This window comes from Clavelina lepadiformis, chromosome 7 (genome assembly GCF_947623445.1).
Source record: "Clavelina lepadiformis chromosome 7, kaClaLepa1.1, whole genome shotgun sequence".
In the NCBI taxonomy this organism is placed as follows: Eukaryota; Metazoa; Chordata; class Ascidiacea; order Aplousobranchia; family Clavelinidae; genus Clavelina; species Clavelina lepadiformis.
In genome coordinates, this window is record NC_135246.1 from 10,588,206 (window position 1) to 10,602,762 (window position 14,557).

Sequence of the window (14,557 nt, forward strand, 5' to 3'; positions counted from 1 at the left end):
TGTTTTTGGGGTTTCAAAAGTGCATACCAAAAATTGGCAGTAAAATTTTGCGCTTCGCCGATTTTGACCGGGTTGTAATGACATAGAAATTTTAGACACAGTTTTTAAAAACTTTTGGTATCCTTCTCAACGCAATCCTAAATACATTGACTGACTACAATGTCCGTTTTGCTCTGCAAAAAAATATGGTAACCTACGTAGGCCAATCATCCAACTATCCTATACTCTTCGGCTTTGAAGTTACAGAGTCATGTGATTCTCTATGACGTCACTACAGCAAATTTTAATAAAATAGGGGAACCACCTAGACTCTAGACAGTATTGCACCACACTTGCGTAAAACTGTGAGCAAAATATAGTATTGCTTTGCTGCTACACCGACTAGCGTTGGAAAAAATCGTAACTTATGGTCGCCTTTATGTTTTTTCTATTTGGGTGAGGTTTTCCTGAAATGTGCTAAGAGTATGCAACAGACATTTTGCAGGTTAACTGTTGTATGTAAACTTAAACTAGGCCTATATAGCTTGCTAGTTGACAACTATACTGCTAGATACAGACTACAATAAACTGTACTCTAGCTCTAGCCTATTGGTGTGAGCAGATGAATGCACAGATGCACTACAAGTTTTGGTTCCAAAACTTTGATTATGCAATGCATTGGGCTATGATTTAAAATGATTGCACAAGAATAGATTGCTCATTCTAATTCTTTACAAACAGAAAAAGTCGAAAATTCCTTCATGTATCGTTACCTACAAATTTTGGGTCTCTTGTGCGTTGTGCCTATGCACTCCCACATCATGAGGCTTGAATGGGAAAGAGCTCTGATGAAACAGAGGAAAATTATCACTAAATAAATCCTCATTGCTCTATACTGGTATGAACGGGAGTGCAAGAGCCCTACTGGAAGGTTTGCTTTCAATGTCCTGGATAAATACGCCAATAAATGTAATGCCAAAATTTGCGCCATGCCAACGTAACGCTAATAGTATAGAATACTGAGTAAAACGGCAATTCTGCGGCAGAAAATTGGTGCAAAAGTCAACTTTTTGCACTGTAAAAATCTGGCGCATCATACAAACTTTCCAGTAGGGTGCAGAAGCAAAATAGATCCCAGTTTTTTGCAACACTGACACCTGCAGCTGTGCAGTATACTTATGCTTTGTTTATAGTGTATCCTTCTGTGTTTATGAGAACCGACATGTTTTATTAGTGAAAAATTGCATCAGTTTATATGAAATTTTGAACATTGAAAATACCATATAGGTAGACTGTATTTTGTGGCCTTTTTCACCAAGTTCTTGGGCCCTCGAAAACTCTTAATGGCACACTTCAGTTGTGCATCCACAGGCTATCAGGTGCGGGGTTAATGCTTCAAAACGTCCCTGCACAACCTCTTTGCTCAAAATGGTTTAAAAATGCTCAAAACTCTCCGTAAATGATTAAATGCATATGAAATTACCTAAGTGCATAATTGTGTGCATTAATTTATCTGAAATGCGCCACTGAATGTCATGAAAACTGCACTTGAGTGCGCCCTTGTTTATTAATACTGACATAGCCTACTGCATATCATTTTTGATTTTTTGCATTTGTTTTAGTTTTCTGTGAGCAATTGCATATTTATAAGACAGCTTTGTGTAAGTTGTATAATTGGCAGTACTAGCATTGTTGATTAAATAAATTTTGCATTATGCCACAAGACAAAGAAGTAAGTTGGGCTGAATATGTATTATTAATTTGCAGGCTTTAACTTGTTAACTATTAACTTCCTTGTATTAATTTAGAATAACACTCACTCCGAAGAGGAATGTACTGCTAACTGGACAAGCTCTGCTGCAAAGATGTTTTCTTCAAATCATACTGCTACAGGTATAATTTGTTCGAACAATAGGCTACTAATAATATTTTAATGTACGTTAAATATATATATATAATTTATATTATTAACACCATCTATTTTAAAGCAATGTTTCTCACCAAAATTTTGTCTTCGCCAAAAACCAATGAAAACCAATTTACACACTGACTTTAATCTAACCAACGTGATTAAGTCGGGATGCTAAAAATTTTATTACTGTCTATAAATAAATAGTTATGAGCATTATAGAGCATAATATACTCACGAGTCACAGTCACATCAGTTTACATCTAAAGACCACACTCTTAGGTCTTGACGTTTACCTTTAATATGCTGTCTTAAATACTGTAGGGCTTGTACAGTATTTAACTTTTTTATTGTAAAAATTTGCATAAAGTAACTGATTCTTAATACGAATTACCAGTATAATACACTTGTATCATAGTCACTATTTACTATGTTTTATGACTTTAAATCAGAACTAGTCTTTGCTGCTATTTAACGCCCTGGTATGTATTACTGCACATTGTACATGTTAAAATGGATGCACGATTTCATGTTTGTGAACACTGATTATAATTTTTGGTGCATTTTATCCAAACTGCTTTCTGTAGTGGGCCACATTGTTTTGGATGTTTCTGTTTGAATGCTCTGTTTTGGTTTTGCTGCAAGATTTATTTGTTAAAAAAAGTTTTGTTGCTGATAAATGTTTTCTTTCCTGGAAACATACATTTGGTCTCGCATGATATACCATCCGTAGAAATTTTGTCTTGGTAACATTGTAAACTTTTGCATTAATGAAGGAAGAATGAAACCAAACTCACATGACACAAAGTATATTTTATTTGATGGAGGTTTAATCCGCTAAAATGAAGCAGGAGTGCTTTCAGAAATGTAATTATACTGCAATGGTGCACGGTTACTGTAAGAATAAAGAGTTTAAAATCTTTTTTCTTCCATCAATCATATGAATATATTTTTTGCAGAGCATGAAATAAACAAAGGAAAGCGTGGTGATGCTGCAACTGATAAGGTAGCATTTGATAGCTCATGTTTTTTGAAGGAAATGTTGATAATAATTAATATGTGTAACACTCGCATGGTTAAAAAGCAGGTATTCTCGCTGGTAGGTTTCAGGCACAGAAGGAGTTAGAAGAAGGAAAGGAACAAAACAGAGGTTGGTAATGTTTAGAATTACAGAAGGTCTATTTGTCACAATATAACCAACCAAGTAAATGTTTAGCTCATTTTATTGTAGTGTTTGAATTTATTGTAAAGTATCTAACAAAAATACAAACAGTTCTTTCGAATATTTTAATTTAAGACAATGCATCTAGATTTGATACCTTAAGCATTACCTGAATAAATTTATGCCTGGGTAATTTATCAGTAGATATTTATTTCTATGACCAGGTTAGAGGTGCACTAGGTTACTAGACTTAATCCAAATTTTCATTTATTGTTTGTTTATAATTTGCATTCATTTAATCTAATTCTTTCTAGTCATGCTCCTGGGAAGATGAATGAAGCTGAAGTTGGAAAAACACAAGTATACAGTGAAGGAATTTCAGATCCAAAATCAGGTAGGCTTGCATTATGATTTCATTTCTAGAATGTTGCTTTTTGCTTGAAGATAATTGATAAGTTTTGAACTGTTATTACTTATTACTAACAGAGTCATCACCATTCTCTACTGAGACACACAAAGTACCCAACAATAATGATGAAGATAACTATGAAGATTTATGCAGTAAATTTTTTCATTAAAAAGATCACAAATTGATTTATTTAGTTTGCAGCTGTAGCCAGTAACCCATAATTTTTCCAGGTTTAAAATATTGCTACACAATCACACTGCAATCTGTGTTTGGTATGGCAACAAGTGTAATTAACGGATTGTGTTCACATCTAAATGGCATGCTGCAACAAACTCCACAAGTAATGGGTAAGCTGAACGTAATAAGATGAGAAGAAGTTATTTCAAAAATGTGTAGCTGATATATCTAAAACGTATAATATGATATCCTTTTGCAATTTGAGTAAGGAGTTTAAGTTAATCTTGGAAAACTTGTGGTATTTCATTGAATGAAACATATCTTATTTGCAAATACTTGTTAGATTGAAAGTCTATTTTTTACTACAATGTGTAATGAAACATTAACTACTGTATTCTTGGGGCTATTGGGGTTTTAAAAGGGTCAAGCAATATGTACGTATGAAAAACTTTTTAAGTGAGAGACAAATGCAGGAACAATTTGAATTATAATCAAACAGTAGCTGTCATTAAGTATAACAGTGAAAGAATTTGTTAGTAATTTGTAATGGTTTAGCAGTTATTGTCAGAAATAATTGCAAATTTGTGCTTAATTATGACGAAGGTGGTGGCATTTATGACGGCACAATGTTAAATGATTGTGTTTGATGGCTAGCATTTGAATCGAGCATGATAGTAGTTGTGGATTACTTTTAAAAGAGCCGTTGAATGGAGCTGATGTTTATTTACATCATAGAAATATTACAAAATTTGATAGTACATGTTAATTAGTGAAGCATTCTTTTCTTTACAGCAACGATCTAGTTTAGCACCAATGACCATTGAAATTAGTGATCCGTAGCTTAGCATCTACCCTCACTAGTATAAATACACCAACTGTAAGTAAGCTTAGGCCCACAGCAAAATATTTCGGTTATGAACTTAACTTTATACAAACTATGTTTTTTGTCGTCATTTCTCTTCTTTTGCATATCGGTTTATTCATAACTGATCCAAACAGTAACACCTGCGTCATGCAAATGGATTTAATATTGTTACGTGATCATTGCCATTTGCCACCACATATGTCATAACTGTTAACTAGTGGTCAGCCTACGTTTATGAGACACATTTTTGCCAATAATTGCTAAACCACTAAACAGTATTGAATAATTCTTTGACAAGCATACTTATTGTCGACTCATGTTTGATTTAAGATCACTTTACCCTCACTTTATAAAAATATTATGCTACTTCATAAAGAACAGATACCAAATGTATTTGTAATTGTGAGATAATATGTTTATTGGACTTTTAATACAGTAAAATCCGCTTAACATGACCACCATTCTGGTACGGCCCCGCATTTTATCACATAAAATTCTCCTTTTATTATGATCAGTCTTCGGATATTATGACCACTTTTGTTATCTTTTTCAGGTTTCTTTTATCAATTTGTCTTGTTAATTAAAATGCAACTTAACAGTGACAGTTGTGCCATGCATATTTCCAATTCACCGACTGATTTTCGCTTTAATGTTGCTGTTTAATGTTAATGAAACAAACGATGGATTCCATATTTTTTGTCATTTTGTGCCTAACTGTATCGATACTGGCGTGGTTAAACAGTACTGTAACAGTTTCGGTTATTGTGACCATTTGGATATTATAACCAAAACGGTCTGGTCCCAAGGTGGTAATGATAAAGCGGAGTCTACTGTATATTTACTTGGATGTCACATGCACTTTTACAGTTTTTTGGTATTCAGGTTCGCCACCTATCATTGCAAGCCCAATAGGTGATGAAGAATGAAAGAAGCAAGATGTTTGTATGCAGGCCTTAATGTTTTAATGTTATTCGTGGTATTTATATTTTAGCAATTGTCAACGCATTTGTGCTGGCACAAGTGGTTATGATAACTCAGCAGTAGTTTTTCTATAAATTTGCTGAGAATTAGTTGATAGTGCTTAGCTTACTTTGCTTAGCTTACTTCTTCCTTTTATGATGCATAATTAGTTTTGCAGATAATCATCAACTCTCTATTTCGCTATTAAATGAATTTTTTTTCAAATTCAAAATATAGGGTTTGAATAATATTTATTTGAATTAAAGCCTGTCCAGTCAGGCTTTCGTTTTGAAGTGCTGGCATATTTTTCACTTTCTTTTCTTGCTACATAGTCGTACGCTGACCTTTTACATTCCTAAAATATTACAATTAAAAACAAATTTTGCAATACATCACATCAGATAACAGCGTAATATCAAAAAATTTTCTTAACAATTACTACCTGCAAAGGGAGATCATGACATCTATAATAAGTAGTCTGTTATAGATTGAATATTTTATTCTGTATCTTTTTTGCAAAATTCAGTGATAGACTGTAGATAAGCAGATGTTCAACTTTTGATTGCAATATTTTTTGGTATGTAAAACAATCATGGCAGATGTATGATATTGCTGTGAATATTTTGCGTTGTTTTGAACTGATGCTTGGATTGTGCATGATTTTATTGTTTGACAACAATTTTTCAACCAGCACGTCTTGTTACATTAAGTCACAACCAATAATTTCAATATGTATTTCCAAGTTCAATCCCGACCAAATCTCTCCATTTTATAGTTTACTTCTTATATAGCCAAATCATAATTTACAAAGAGTAAACGTTTTCAACCTTTTTCTATTTGTCTCATAACTTTGAAAGACACAAAGTTATTTTATTGTTTGTATAATTTTGATACACATTTTTTCTTTTAGTTTCAAAATAAATCGTTGCATTATGAGTTCCGTTGTACATTTTCTTTATTTTAGGTTTCTTTGTATTTAAATAATGTCAGATCAGATAAATCGAATGTGAACACTGATGGCAGTCTTATCACAACTGTTGAGATGAAGTTTATCTGAATGGTGTTTCTAAACAATAAAACTTCACAATTTAATTTCATGGTTTATGTATGTGCTATTTTTTAACATTACATCATGCAGTGGTGCAATACTAACCTCAGTTATTTATTAACTCATGAACTAAACTGTTGCAAATGGTTTACATAATGACTCCAATATTGTTGACACAATCCACATTGACGGAATCGACGTCATACGAAATTGACGGAATCGGGAAAAAAGTATTCTATGAAACTTACAGCTTTCAGCACTGAGTGGAAAAGTATTAATATGTGCATTGCTTATGTATGAGTAATGCTGTCACAACAAAAACGTTTATCAAAAATCAAGTTATTTTACTGATTGGACCTTGGAATGATAACTATCTTTTTTTCCTATCTACCACACTAACTATGAATACACATTTACCTTGTCAAGTTATCAACAAGAAATTGTAATATTTAATCACTCTTTTATTTGTTTGAAACTATTAAGAAGATAATCCCACAGTTAAGATAAAATGCAGAAATAATACTGCCACCACAAGGTAGCTCATTACTGGTACCATAACATGCCAAGCCATCTTAATATGCACTGTACTTTACAATTGCGACTTACAATCAAAAGTCTACAATAACATTAAATACATTGCAAAATAAAATGGTACATATGTGATGTCCATAAGCTGTCACGATTTTTTTAAAAATTTAAAATTCAATGCAAGTGTTAGCTACTTAGTCATTTTAGCATGCCTCTGAAAGTGGCTTTAAAAAGCATTCAGAGGATTTGTACCCACAACCTTTCCAGGGCCAGGGAGTCTTTGCGAACCTGTTGTCTTCTTTCTCAATTGCTCAGACATACCTGGGATTCTGCTGAAGTATATACGTGCCAGGGTGTGTTTGTTTTTTATTTTGTGAATAAATACTTGGCCATATGCCTGTAAAATATTTGGTACAATTTACAGGGTGAGGAGTAATTAATATGTATCCAAATATATTAAACATATAAATACTTCATCTACAGATACATTTTTACTAACTATTTAAATACTGAAAAGTAACAAAAGTAAATTTTAATCTGTCCGTAAATCAATGTTTACCTCATGCAAATGATCGAGTCTTGCATGGGACATCGCTTCATCTTTTGTGAGAAGGATGCAGTTCCATGGTGACCACTCCTCATCCTTGTCCCATCTTACAAGAACAAGGTCATATAAGTCGTCCCACGCACTCAAAATACTCTGTGCAGCCCATACATTTTCCACCAGGTACTGAAGGTCTTTCTCCTAAATGAATGCAATATGTTGTCGGATTTTTAGGGTTTATCCAACTCATCCAGCCAAATTTTGTGGTTGCATGAGACATACACAACATTAAAAATACTCTTGCATTTTAATACCTGAATGAGATAGGCAATCTTGCTGTTGTCTCCGTATGATTCTTCAGTTCTGCGAAGGTTTCTAAGCATGATGCGGTAATGCGAGAAATCTTGTCTGGTCCTGGCAGCATTATCCAGTTCTTGCACTCTGTGCAAATATTTATATTAGGAAAGGTTTTATGCTTGGACATCTGTGATATATAACTCTTACTATAAATACATTTTAAACTTACTTTCGACACTTGCCAACCGCTCTTGAGTTTGCTGTAATTTTAAATTCAGTTGATGGCAGATACTGATTAGCACTTGGACAAAAGTAAATATCTTTTCTGAGTGTGCTTGGATCTTGTGGCACCTAGATAACAAATATCATAGGTACAGAGAAACTGATTAACAATAAAATTTGACAATTTCTAAAAAACACAAAATTTTGCAATCTTTAAGAACAAATTATTTCAGTTTTTTACTTACCTTGAGTAGTCTTGCAGCTTCAGGGTTGAACAGTGGATTTTTACAATACTGTAAGAATAAAGTGGAAATTCTCTTGCGAAGACCATCCAAATTGGTTTCTGAAACCCCTCTCATCAGCAAGTCAGCTTCTCGGTCAATCAACTCAATTATTTCTCGTGTAAGTTTACAATCGTGTTCCTATTAAAACATGTGATGTGGTATGAAACAGCTTGCTACGGTATAGCTTAGTATACTATGACTGTGCACCAACTTGACGTCAAATCTATACATTGGTAGTACAATTCCAAAAATGCAATTAACAAGACCGTTGTTACCTTTACTGTATGCTTTAGAGTAAGAAGCACATCTAATCTCTCATCCTGCGTGAGATATTTCATATTAATGCTGTTATAAATGTCTCTCATTTCTTTGGCTCGAATGGTGAACTGTGTATCCATTTCTGTATAACGTCCATCATAAGCTTTCCATCGCTTAGGTGAGGCAGCCTATAAATCCACAAAAAAAGTTAACTGATCACCAGTTTGACTAAGCAATAATGTATTTCGGAAGTGAGAGAGACAAAGACCAACTTTATCCAAGAAGCGGACAATTGTCTTTTCTTTGCTGTCTTTGGTTGCTTCAAGCTTGTGTCTACCAATTGAAGCAATTAATTGTGTTTCTTGTTCCAATAAAGCGCATAATGCAGCTTTTCTTTCAGGTCCATCCAGCTCCTCATTGATGTGACCTAATTCTTCCAAACGCCATTCTGTGAAAAATAATTTGAATAAAGAAAATGGACAGAAAGCAGGTAACACAAGAGCTAAAATTAGATTATTTTTCCGTACTTTCTAGAGCAGCATACAGAAGATCAAAGTCTTCTTTAGTTTTTGGATTCATTCTTCGTTCAAATTCCTTTTTGATCCTTGTTTCCTTTTCTCTCCTCTTTTTTATTTCTTCATCCTGTTCCCATTTCAGTCTTCGGTCACGATCAAACTTCAATTCATAGACCACATTCCTGGCTTGCCATCGACGGAAGTAAGATTGTAAAACAATAACCTATAACAGTAAAAGTATGCAAAAACAGTTCTCAGTTCTTTATTTACCAACGTTTTGTTAGGCAAGATTTATGTAACTTAGCAATTATATACGAGGTGTGACAAAAAAGTATCGGGACTGTATCTGCCACACTCTTGGATTAATGCAAATCGACAAGCCACTTGTTCACCATGCAACACAACTTTTTAGTCCCTTAGTGTTAAAAATATTTACGCTTAGTGATTTTGTTCTTTTATTTCAGGCTTTTTCGTAACGCAGTGTTATTAACCGGTGCCAAAATTTTGTCAGACAGTGCTGTTGGTAGCACAAAAATGGAGCAACAAATCAATTTAAAGTTTTTAGTGAAATATAAGAAGAGTCAAACTGAGTGTTTCAAACTTCTTAATGAGGTTTATGGCGACGATGTGACGTCAATGACACGAGTCTTCGACTGGCACAAACGCTTCGAGAGTGGTCGTGATGAAGTGAGTGATGACCCCAGGTCAGGACAACCTTCCACAACGAATTCATCATGAATTTGTGCCTGAGGGTGAAACAGTGAATCAGCACTTCTACCAGCAGGTTCTCGTTCGGCTCCATGACAGAGTTCGACGCATCAGGCGGGAAAACTGGAGTGACGGCTCGTGGCTCCTTCACCATGACAATGCACCCGCCCACAACACCATCATTGTGAGGCAGCTTTTGGTCAAAAAACAAATCGCAGCTCTCGACCACTCTGCATATTCCCCAGGTCTGGCGACGTGTCACTTTTGGCTTTTACCCAGGCTGAACATTTCGCTAAAAGGAAATCATTTCTCATCTTTGGAAGAAATCAAGGTCTCAGTGACGAGGGAGCTGAAGAGCCTTAAAGAGTAGGAGTTTACCAAGTGTTTCCGAGGGTGGCAGGATTGCATGCCAAAGTGCATTAACTCGAAGGGGATGATTCGTTATTTATGAAAAAATTTTCATGACGACGGTCCCATTACTTTTTTGTCACACCTCGTATAAAAAGGAGTAATCACCGCTTTCAGTTGTCTTTCAAAATATTCCTGATATGTTGTATATTTTCCGGCTATGATCACTTTATCATGTTGCGTTGAAACATAACATCCTATTTTGGTCATTTGAGTTGAAGTAGTATTGGTGGTTTGTGATGTCTTATTTTTTTCAAACACCGTCTAAAAACAACAAAACTTCAATTAAAGTTTTATCCGTAGAACAACATATGATAAACGAAGGGTCAATGATGTTTGTAAGTTTGTATTTATACGGGCTAAAGTCCTTACCTGACAATCTCTGGTAAACTTTTCAACTTTTGTTGGTATAGTTATCTTTGAAGCAGTTTGTGCACTTGCATGATGATATTCCACGCCAGTGAATTTGTGCCTAAAACCGCCCAAAAATGGCTTCTTTCTTGTATACCTCTCGATTTCCACAACTACATCATCATAATCATTGCTTTCTAAAATATAAAAACACTTTTTTGTCTGTTACAACAACATGTTATGTGGCTAGGCTTGAACTAAGTTATACAAATGCTTGACTACCTTTAATAAGACGAACTGTTATGACATCGGAAGTGCCTGGCTGTTCCCTAGTTGGGCTTGATTTAAGTGGCACCTGCTCAGGATTACTTGAGGTTACTTCGAGCCTAATTGTTCCATTTGGTTGAACATCAAGCTCTTTTAATGTGGTAGTTTCTGACAATGGTTTTCCTGCAAAATTGTAAGATGTAGAGAACTTGCATGGAAGTTTGTTGCAAGTGTAACACATTACTACATAGTTCCTGGCACCATATGAAATGTAACAACTAGTTAAGAGATTTTCACCGATTTCAATATGTTTTAGCCTTGACATAAAACTACAGTCCAAAGTTTTTCAAAAACTATCTTTCTTTCTAACTTCCAAAAAAAAAAATTTGTTATTCATAAAATCATTTGCAATCAGTTATACCTTGGCTTTAGTTACAAATAGTTTGCTCACCATCATGAGAAAACTGCAGCACATCTGTAGATACTTTGATCTCTTCAGCAAGTTGAACACTGAGTTGTTGGACAGTCAGGTTGATAGGTGAGGCTATTGTGACCACCTGCTTGCTTGGCAAGAGTTGGAATTTTACTAGAAAATTTTTAAGGATGGTGTAAATTGCTTTAACATTATGTAACGCAAACTTAGCTATCCACTTTAAGTTGACAACGATTGTCCTTCAGACCTGTAGCTGTTGCATCTTTTGCTTCAGTAACTTCTGTCTCTTCTTTCGTAACATCAGTAGCTGCAGTTGCTGCTGCTTCTGCACGAGCGGTGTCAGGAAATTCTGACAAAATGGCAGATAAGTAATTAAGTTAAGTAGAGCAGCAACCAAAGAAACAATACCTGATCTCTCCGTAGTGGCTTCATCAGTTACACTCGGGTCAGAAACCTTTACTTCTTCTGCAGCAGCTTCAGGCTTTTGTGAGTCTTCATCTGGTGTAGATTCCTGTGGTTGTGATGTAGCTGTTGCATCCTCACCTGGATGTATTTGTATTATTTACTTAGTAGAAGGTAGTATTTAGTTTTTCATAAATTATTTAATAAAAGATGGTCTAAAACTCGAAGCAATATTAAATGATATAGTATATTGTTGTTTACCGGATGTATCAGCTTTTGCTGATGTTTCGGGTTCTGTGCTTTCCACTACATTTGAACTAACTACTTCTGTTGCTGCAATGTCTAAAAAGAAAAAATTCATGTTGATAATTTTAGTATACACTCAATTATACAACCAAAGGAAAAAAAATTAAACCCTCAGAACTTGAACCAGACAATGTCATTTTGCACAAAATTTGGAAATTGAAAGACTTACCAGAAACTGTGTTTTCTTGTTGTTCTTCAGTTGGTTCTGCTCTTACTTCCTCTGACATTTAAACAGGGATTTTATGTCCTACTGACTCATATATGTGACTATTTTACTTTCATAAATCTGTGACAAAGAAGAGTCAGTATCATGTAAGAGCAACAAAATATGTATTAAAAGAGAAATAAGTAATGATGTAGTTCTCATTTCTTCCCCTTTCATTAAAAGCTATCAATTCATGGAGTTTGTATATTGAAAATATTTGATTCTACAGTATTTGTTTGCAAGGTAATTGTTTCTTTTGGTGGAATTTTATGTTTACCATCCACATATATTTTTATAACCTATGATCAACACTTTGTATCAGTTAGTCAGCAACAATAGCGCAAACCTCTTTCAGCACCTGCAGACAATTTCTCTATATCTCCTTGCTTGCTTATTGTCAACTAAGTTCTAAATATCCAATGTGTTATTTTTTGTACTTGGATCTTGTTGACTTTTTTAAATTAGAGTTATATACCCTGACTTTAATATACTGTTGTCATATTTGGATGTTTTGACCATGTTAACCTTCCAATAACATAGCACCACTGTACTAAACAACTTGCATAATTTAAGTGCTCAGGCTTTGCCCTTTTCCAATTTGTTAATTGCTTATGAGCATTTGTTTCTATTGTTCTATTGTATAACAATGGTTATCGCCATATTTTCTCTTCCCACAGTTAATGGCAAAAAATAAATGATGTGATGTTGTTAAAAGGTGTGGATAAATAACTCAAATTGAAATTAAAATTAAACAAGCCCAAAACAGTACCTTAAGCCCACAAAAAAATATCATAAAATAATATTCAGACCACTGTAAAAAACACTAATTTACGGAATGAAAAAGTGGATTGTGAGAAATGACCAATAATACTTGTAGCGATTGGGCTCACCTACCGCTTGCTAATATTACTCAAAGAAATGTGGCCAACTCACACCTCAGTAGAAGTTTTTGTGATATATAATTCTGAGCTGCCACTATGCCACAGAAATGCTTTCTTTACCTCGTATAAAAAGAGTGCTGATAAACTCATCAGCGAAAATATGCCAGTCACTGTATTGTGATTCAGCCACTTCAGTAAACGGATGTCGGTAAAATAGTCACTTTGTTGATTAATATTAGGCCTATAACGTCATGGTTGTGTCAAAATTAGTCCTGTTGATAATTTTTTCAGAGTAATTTAATAGTTTGGAAAAAAATTCGGTTTTTTTACCTAAAGCTCCATATTTTGCCATCATGGCTATAATAACAAACCTCGAGTCATTTTGGACTTTAACTCTCGGTGTCAAGTCAAGTCATGGGAAAATGTGACTCAAGTTGGGTCATCAATCACTTAAGGCATTACAACACTGGCCCTAATTACATGAACAAATACAAGTAGGCTATTGCTCCTAGGTCCGGTTGCTGCTTTATAAGTTACATGTTGTTTGGTATACTCAACTACGGTAACTGAAGCTGCTAGTTAGTTCAGTTCATGACATCATGTCTAATGATCTGCCTGTGGATAAAATGTAGGCTACGTACAATGTAGTTGATGTTGTAAACAGTTAAAACATATCTAAGCAGATTACTGATGTAAGTTTACGACGTTTCCTGAAATAACTGCTCGTAATCTGGCATTTGATCACTGCTTTAAGTTTGTGACAAAGTTTACAGAATTAGCCTAGGCCTATGTCAGTAAAAAATTACCATGCAACATGGTATCCAAAATCAAACCTAGCCTTCTGACCTCAAAAAATACATAAGTTTTCGCTATACTACAGATGCGCAATAATTGCATCGAATAAAACGATAACGATAATATTATGGTTGTATTTTTCAATTGTTGGAATGATGATGATCATTAACAGATTGAAGTGTCCACACATAAGCCAAATTTCATGAACATCGTTGCTAGGCAACGGTGTATTAATTTAGCGTCCTTGTGTGGCAACTTTTGATGTTTAAAAATAATATTTTAAAATAGATGATGAGGAAGAAACGTGTAATATTCCAAACTTACAGTACATAAAATAACAAATAAAAGTAACTAAAAAATAAAAACAGGCATAAAAAAACAGTAACGTAGCAAAACGTAATTTAACATTACAGCATACAGCTTAAGCAAAGCGGAATTTATCGAAGATTTGAGGGTTGAAAAAATAAACAAGACTACCATGGTATCACGATGTTTATTCTCAAATTAAGGATAGTATTTCCGAAACTTAAACTTGGCGATAAATCATCACCGCTCAAGCTTCGACTACCAAGCTTGTCTCAATGCAAATTCGGGTTTTTATATTGTTTCGCCAGAATTTGAAACCGTTCATCGGAACCACTGGA

At 34.4% G+C, this 14,557-nt stretch overlaps 2 protein-coding genes across 2 annotated transcripts; one reads left to right on the top strand and one right to left on the bottom strand.

Annotated features, from left to right (window-relative positions):
- The first annotated feature begins 1,580 nt into the window (after positions 1 to 1,580).
- Positions 1,581 to 6,399, top strand: LOC143465254 (uncharacterized). The gene is made up of 8 exons (XM_076963451.1): positions 1,581 to 1,711; positions 1,788 to 1,872; positions 2,848 to 2,894; positions 2,992 to 3,038; positions 3,365 to 3,444; positions 3,537 to 3,611; positions 3,690 to 3,806; positions 5,384 to 6,399. The coding sequence occupies exons 1-8, from the start codon at positions 1,694 to 1,696 to the stop codon at positions 5,425 to 5,427; spliced, it is 513 nt and encodes a 170-aa protein (XP_076819566.1). The 5' UTR covers positions 1,581 to 1,693; the 3' UTR covers positions 5,428 to 6,399.
- A 556-nt stretch (positions 6,400 to 6,955) lies between these two features.
- LOC143465253 (IQ motif and ubiquitin-like domain-containing protein) lies at positions 6,956 to 12,320 on the bottom strand. Its single transcript, XM_076963450.1, has 16 exons — positions 12,202 to 12,320; positions 11,988 to 12,068; positions 11,733 to 11,867; positions 11,572 to 11,673; positions 11,343 to 11,477; positions 10,907 to 11,074; positions 10,646 to 10,821; positions 10,382 to 10,537; positions 9,170 to 9,380; positions 8,915 to 9,090; positions 8,660 to 8,830; positions 8,346 to 8,522; positions 8,108 to 8,229; positions 7,896 to 8,022; positions 7,597 to 7,782; positions 6,956 to 7,434 (listed from the first exon to the last, which is right to left on the bottom strand). Exons 1-16 carry the CDS (start codon positions 12,257 to 12,259, stop codon positions 7,264 to 7,266), a joined length of 2,352 nt encoding a protein of 783 aa, XP_076819565.1. The 5' UTR covers positions 12,260 to 12,320; the 3' UTR covers positions 6,956 to 7,263.
- Between the last annotated feature and the right edge of the window lie 2,237 nt (positions 12,321 to 14,557).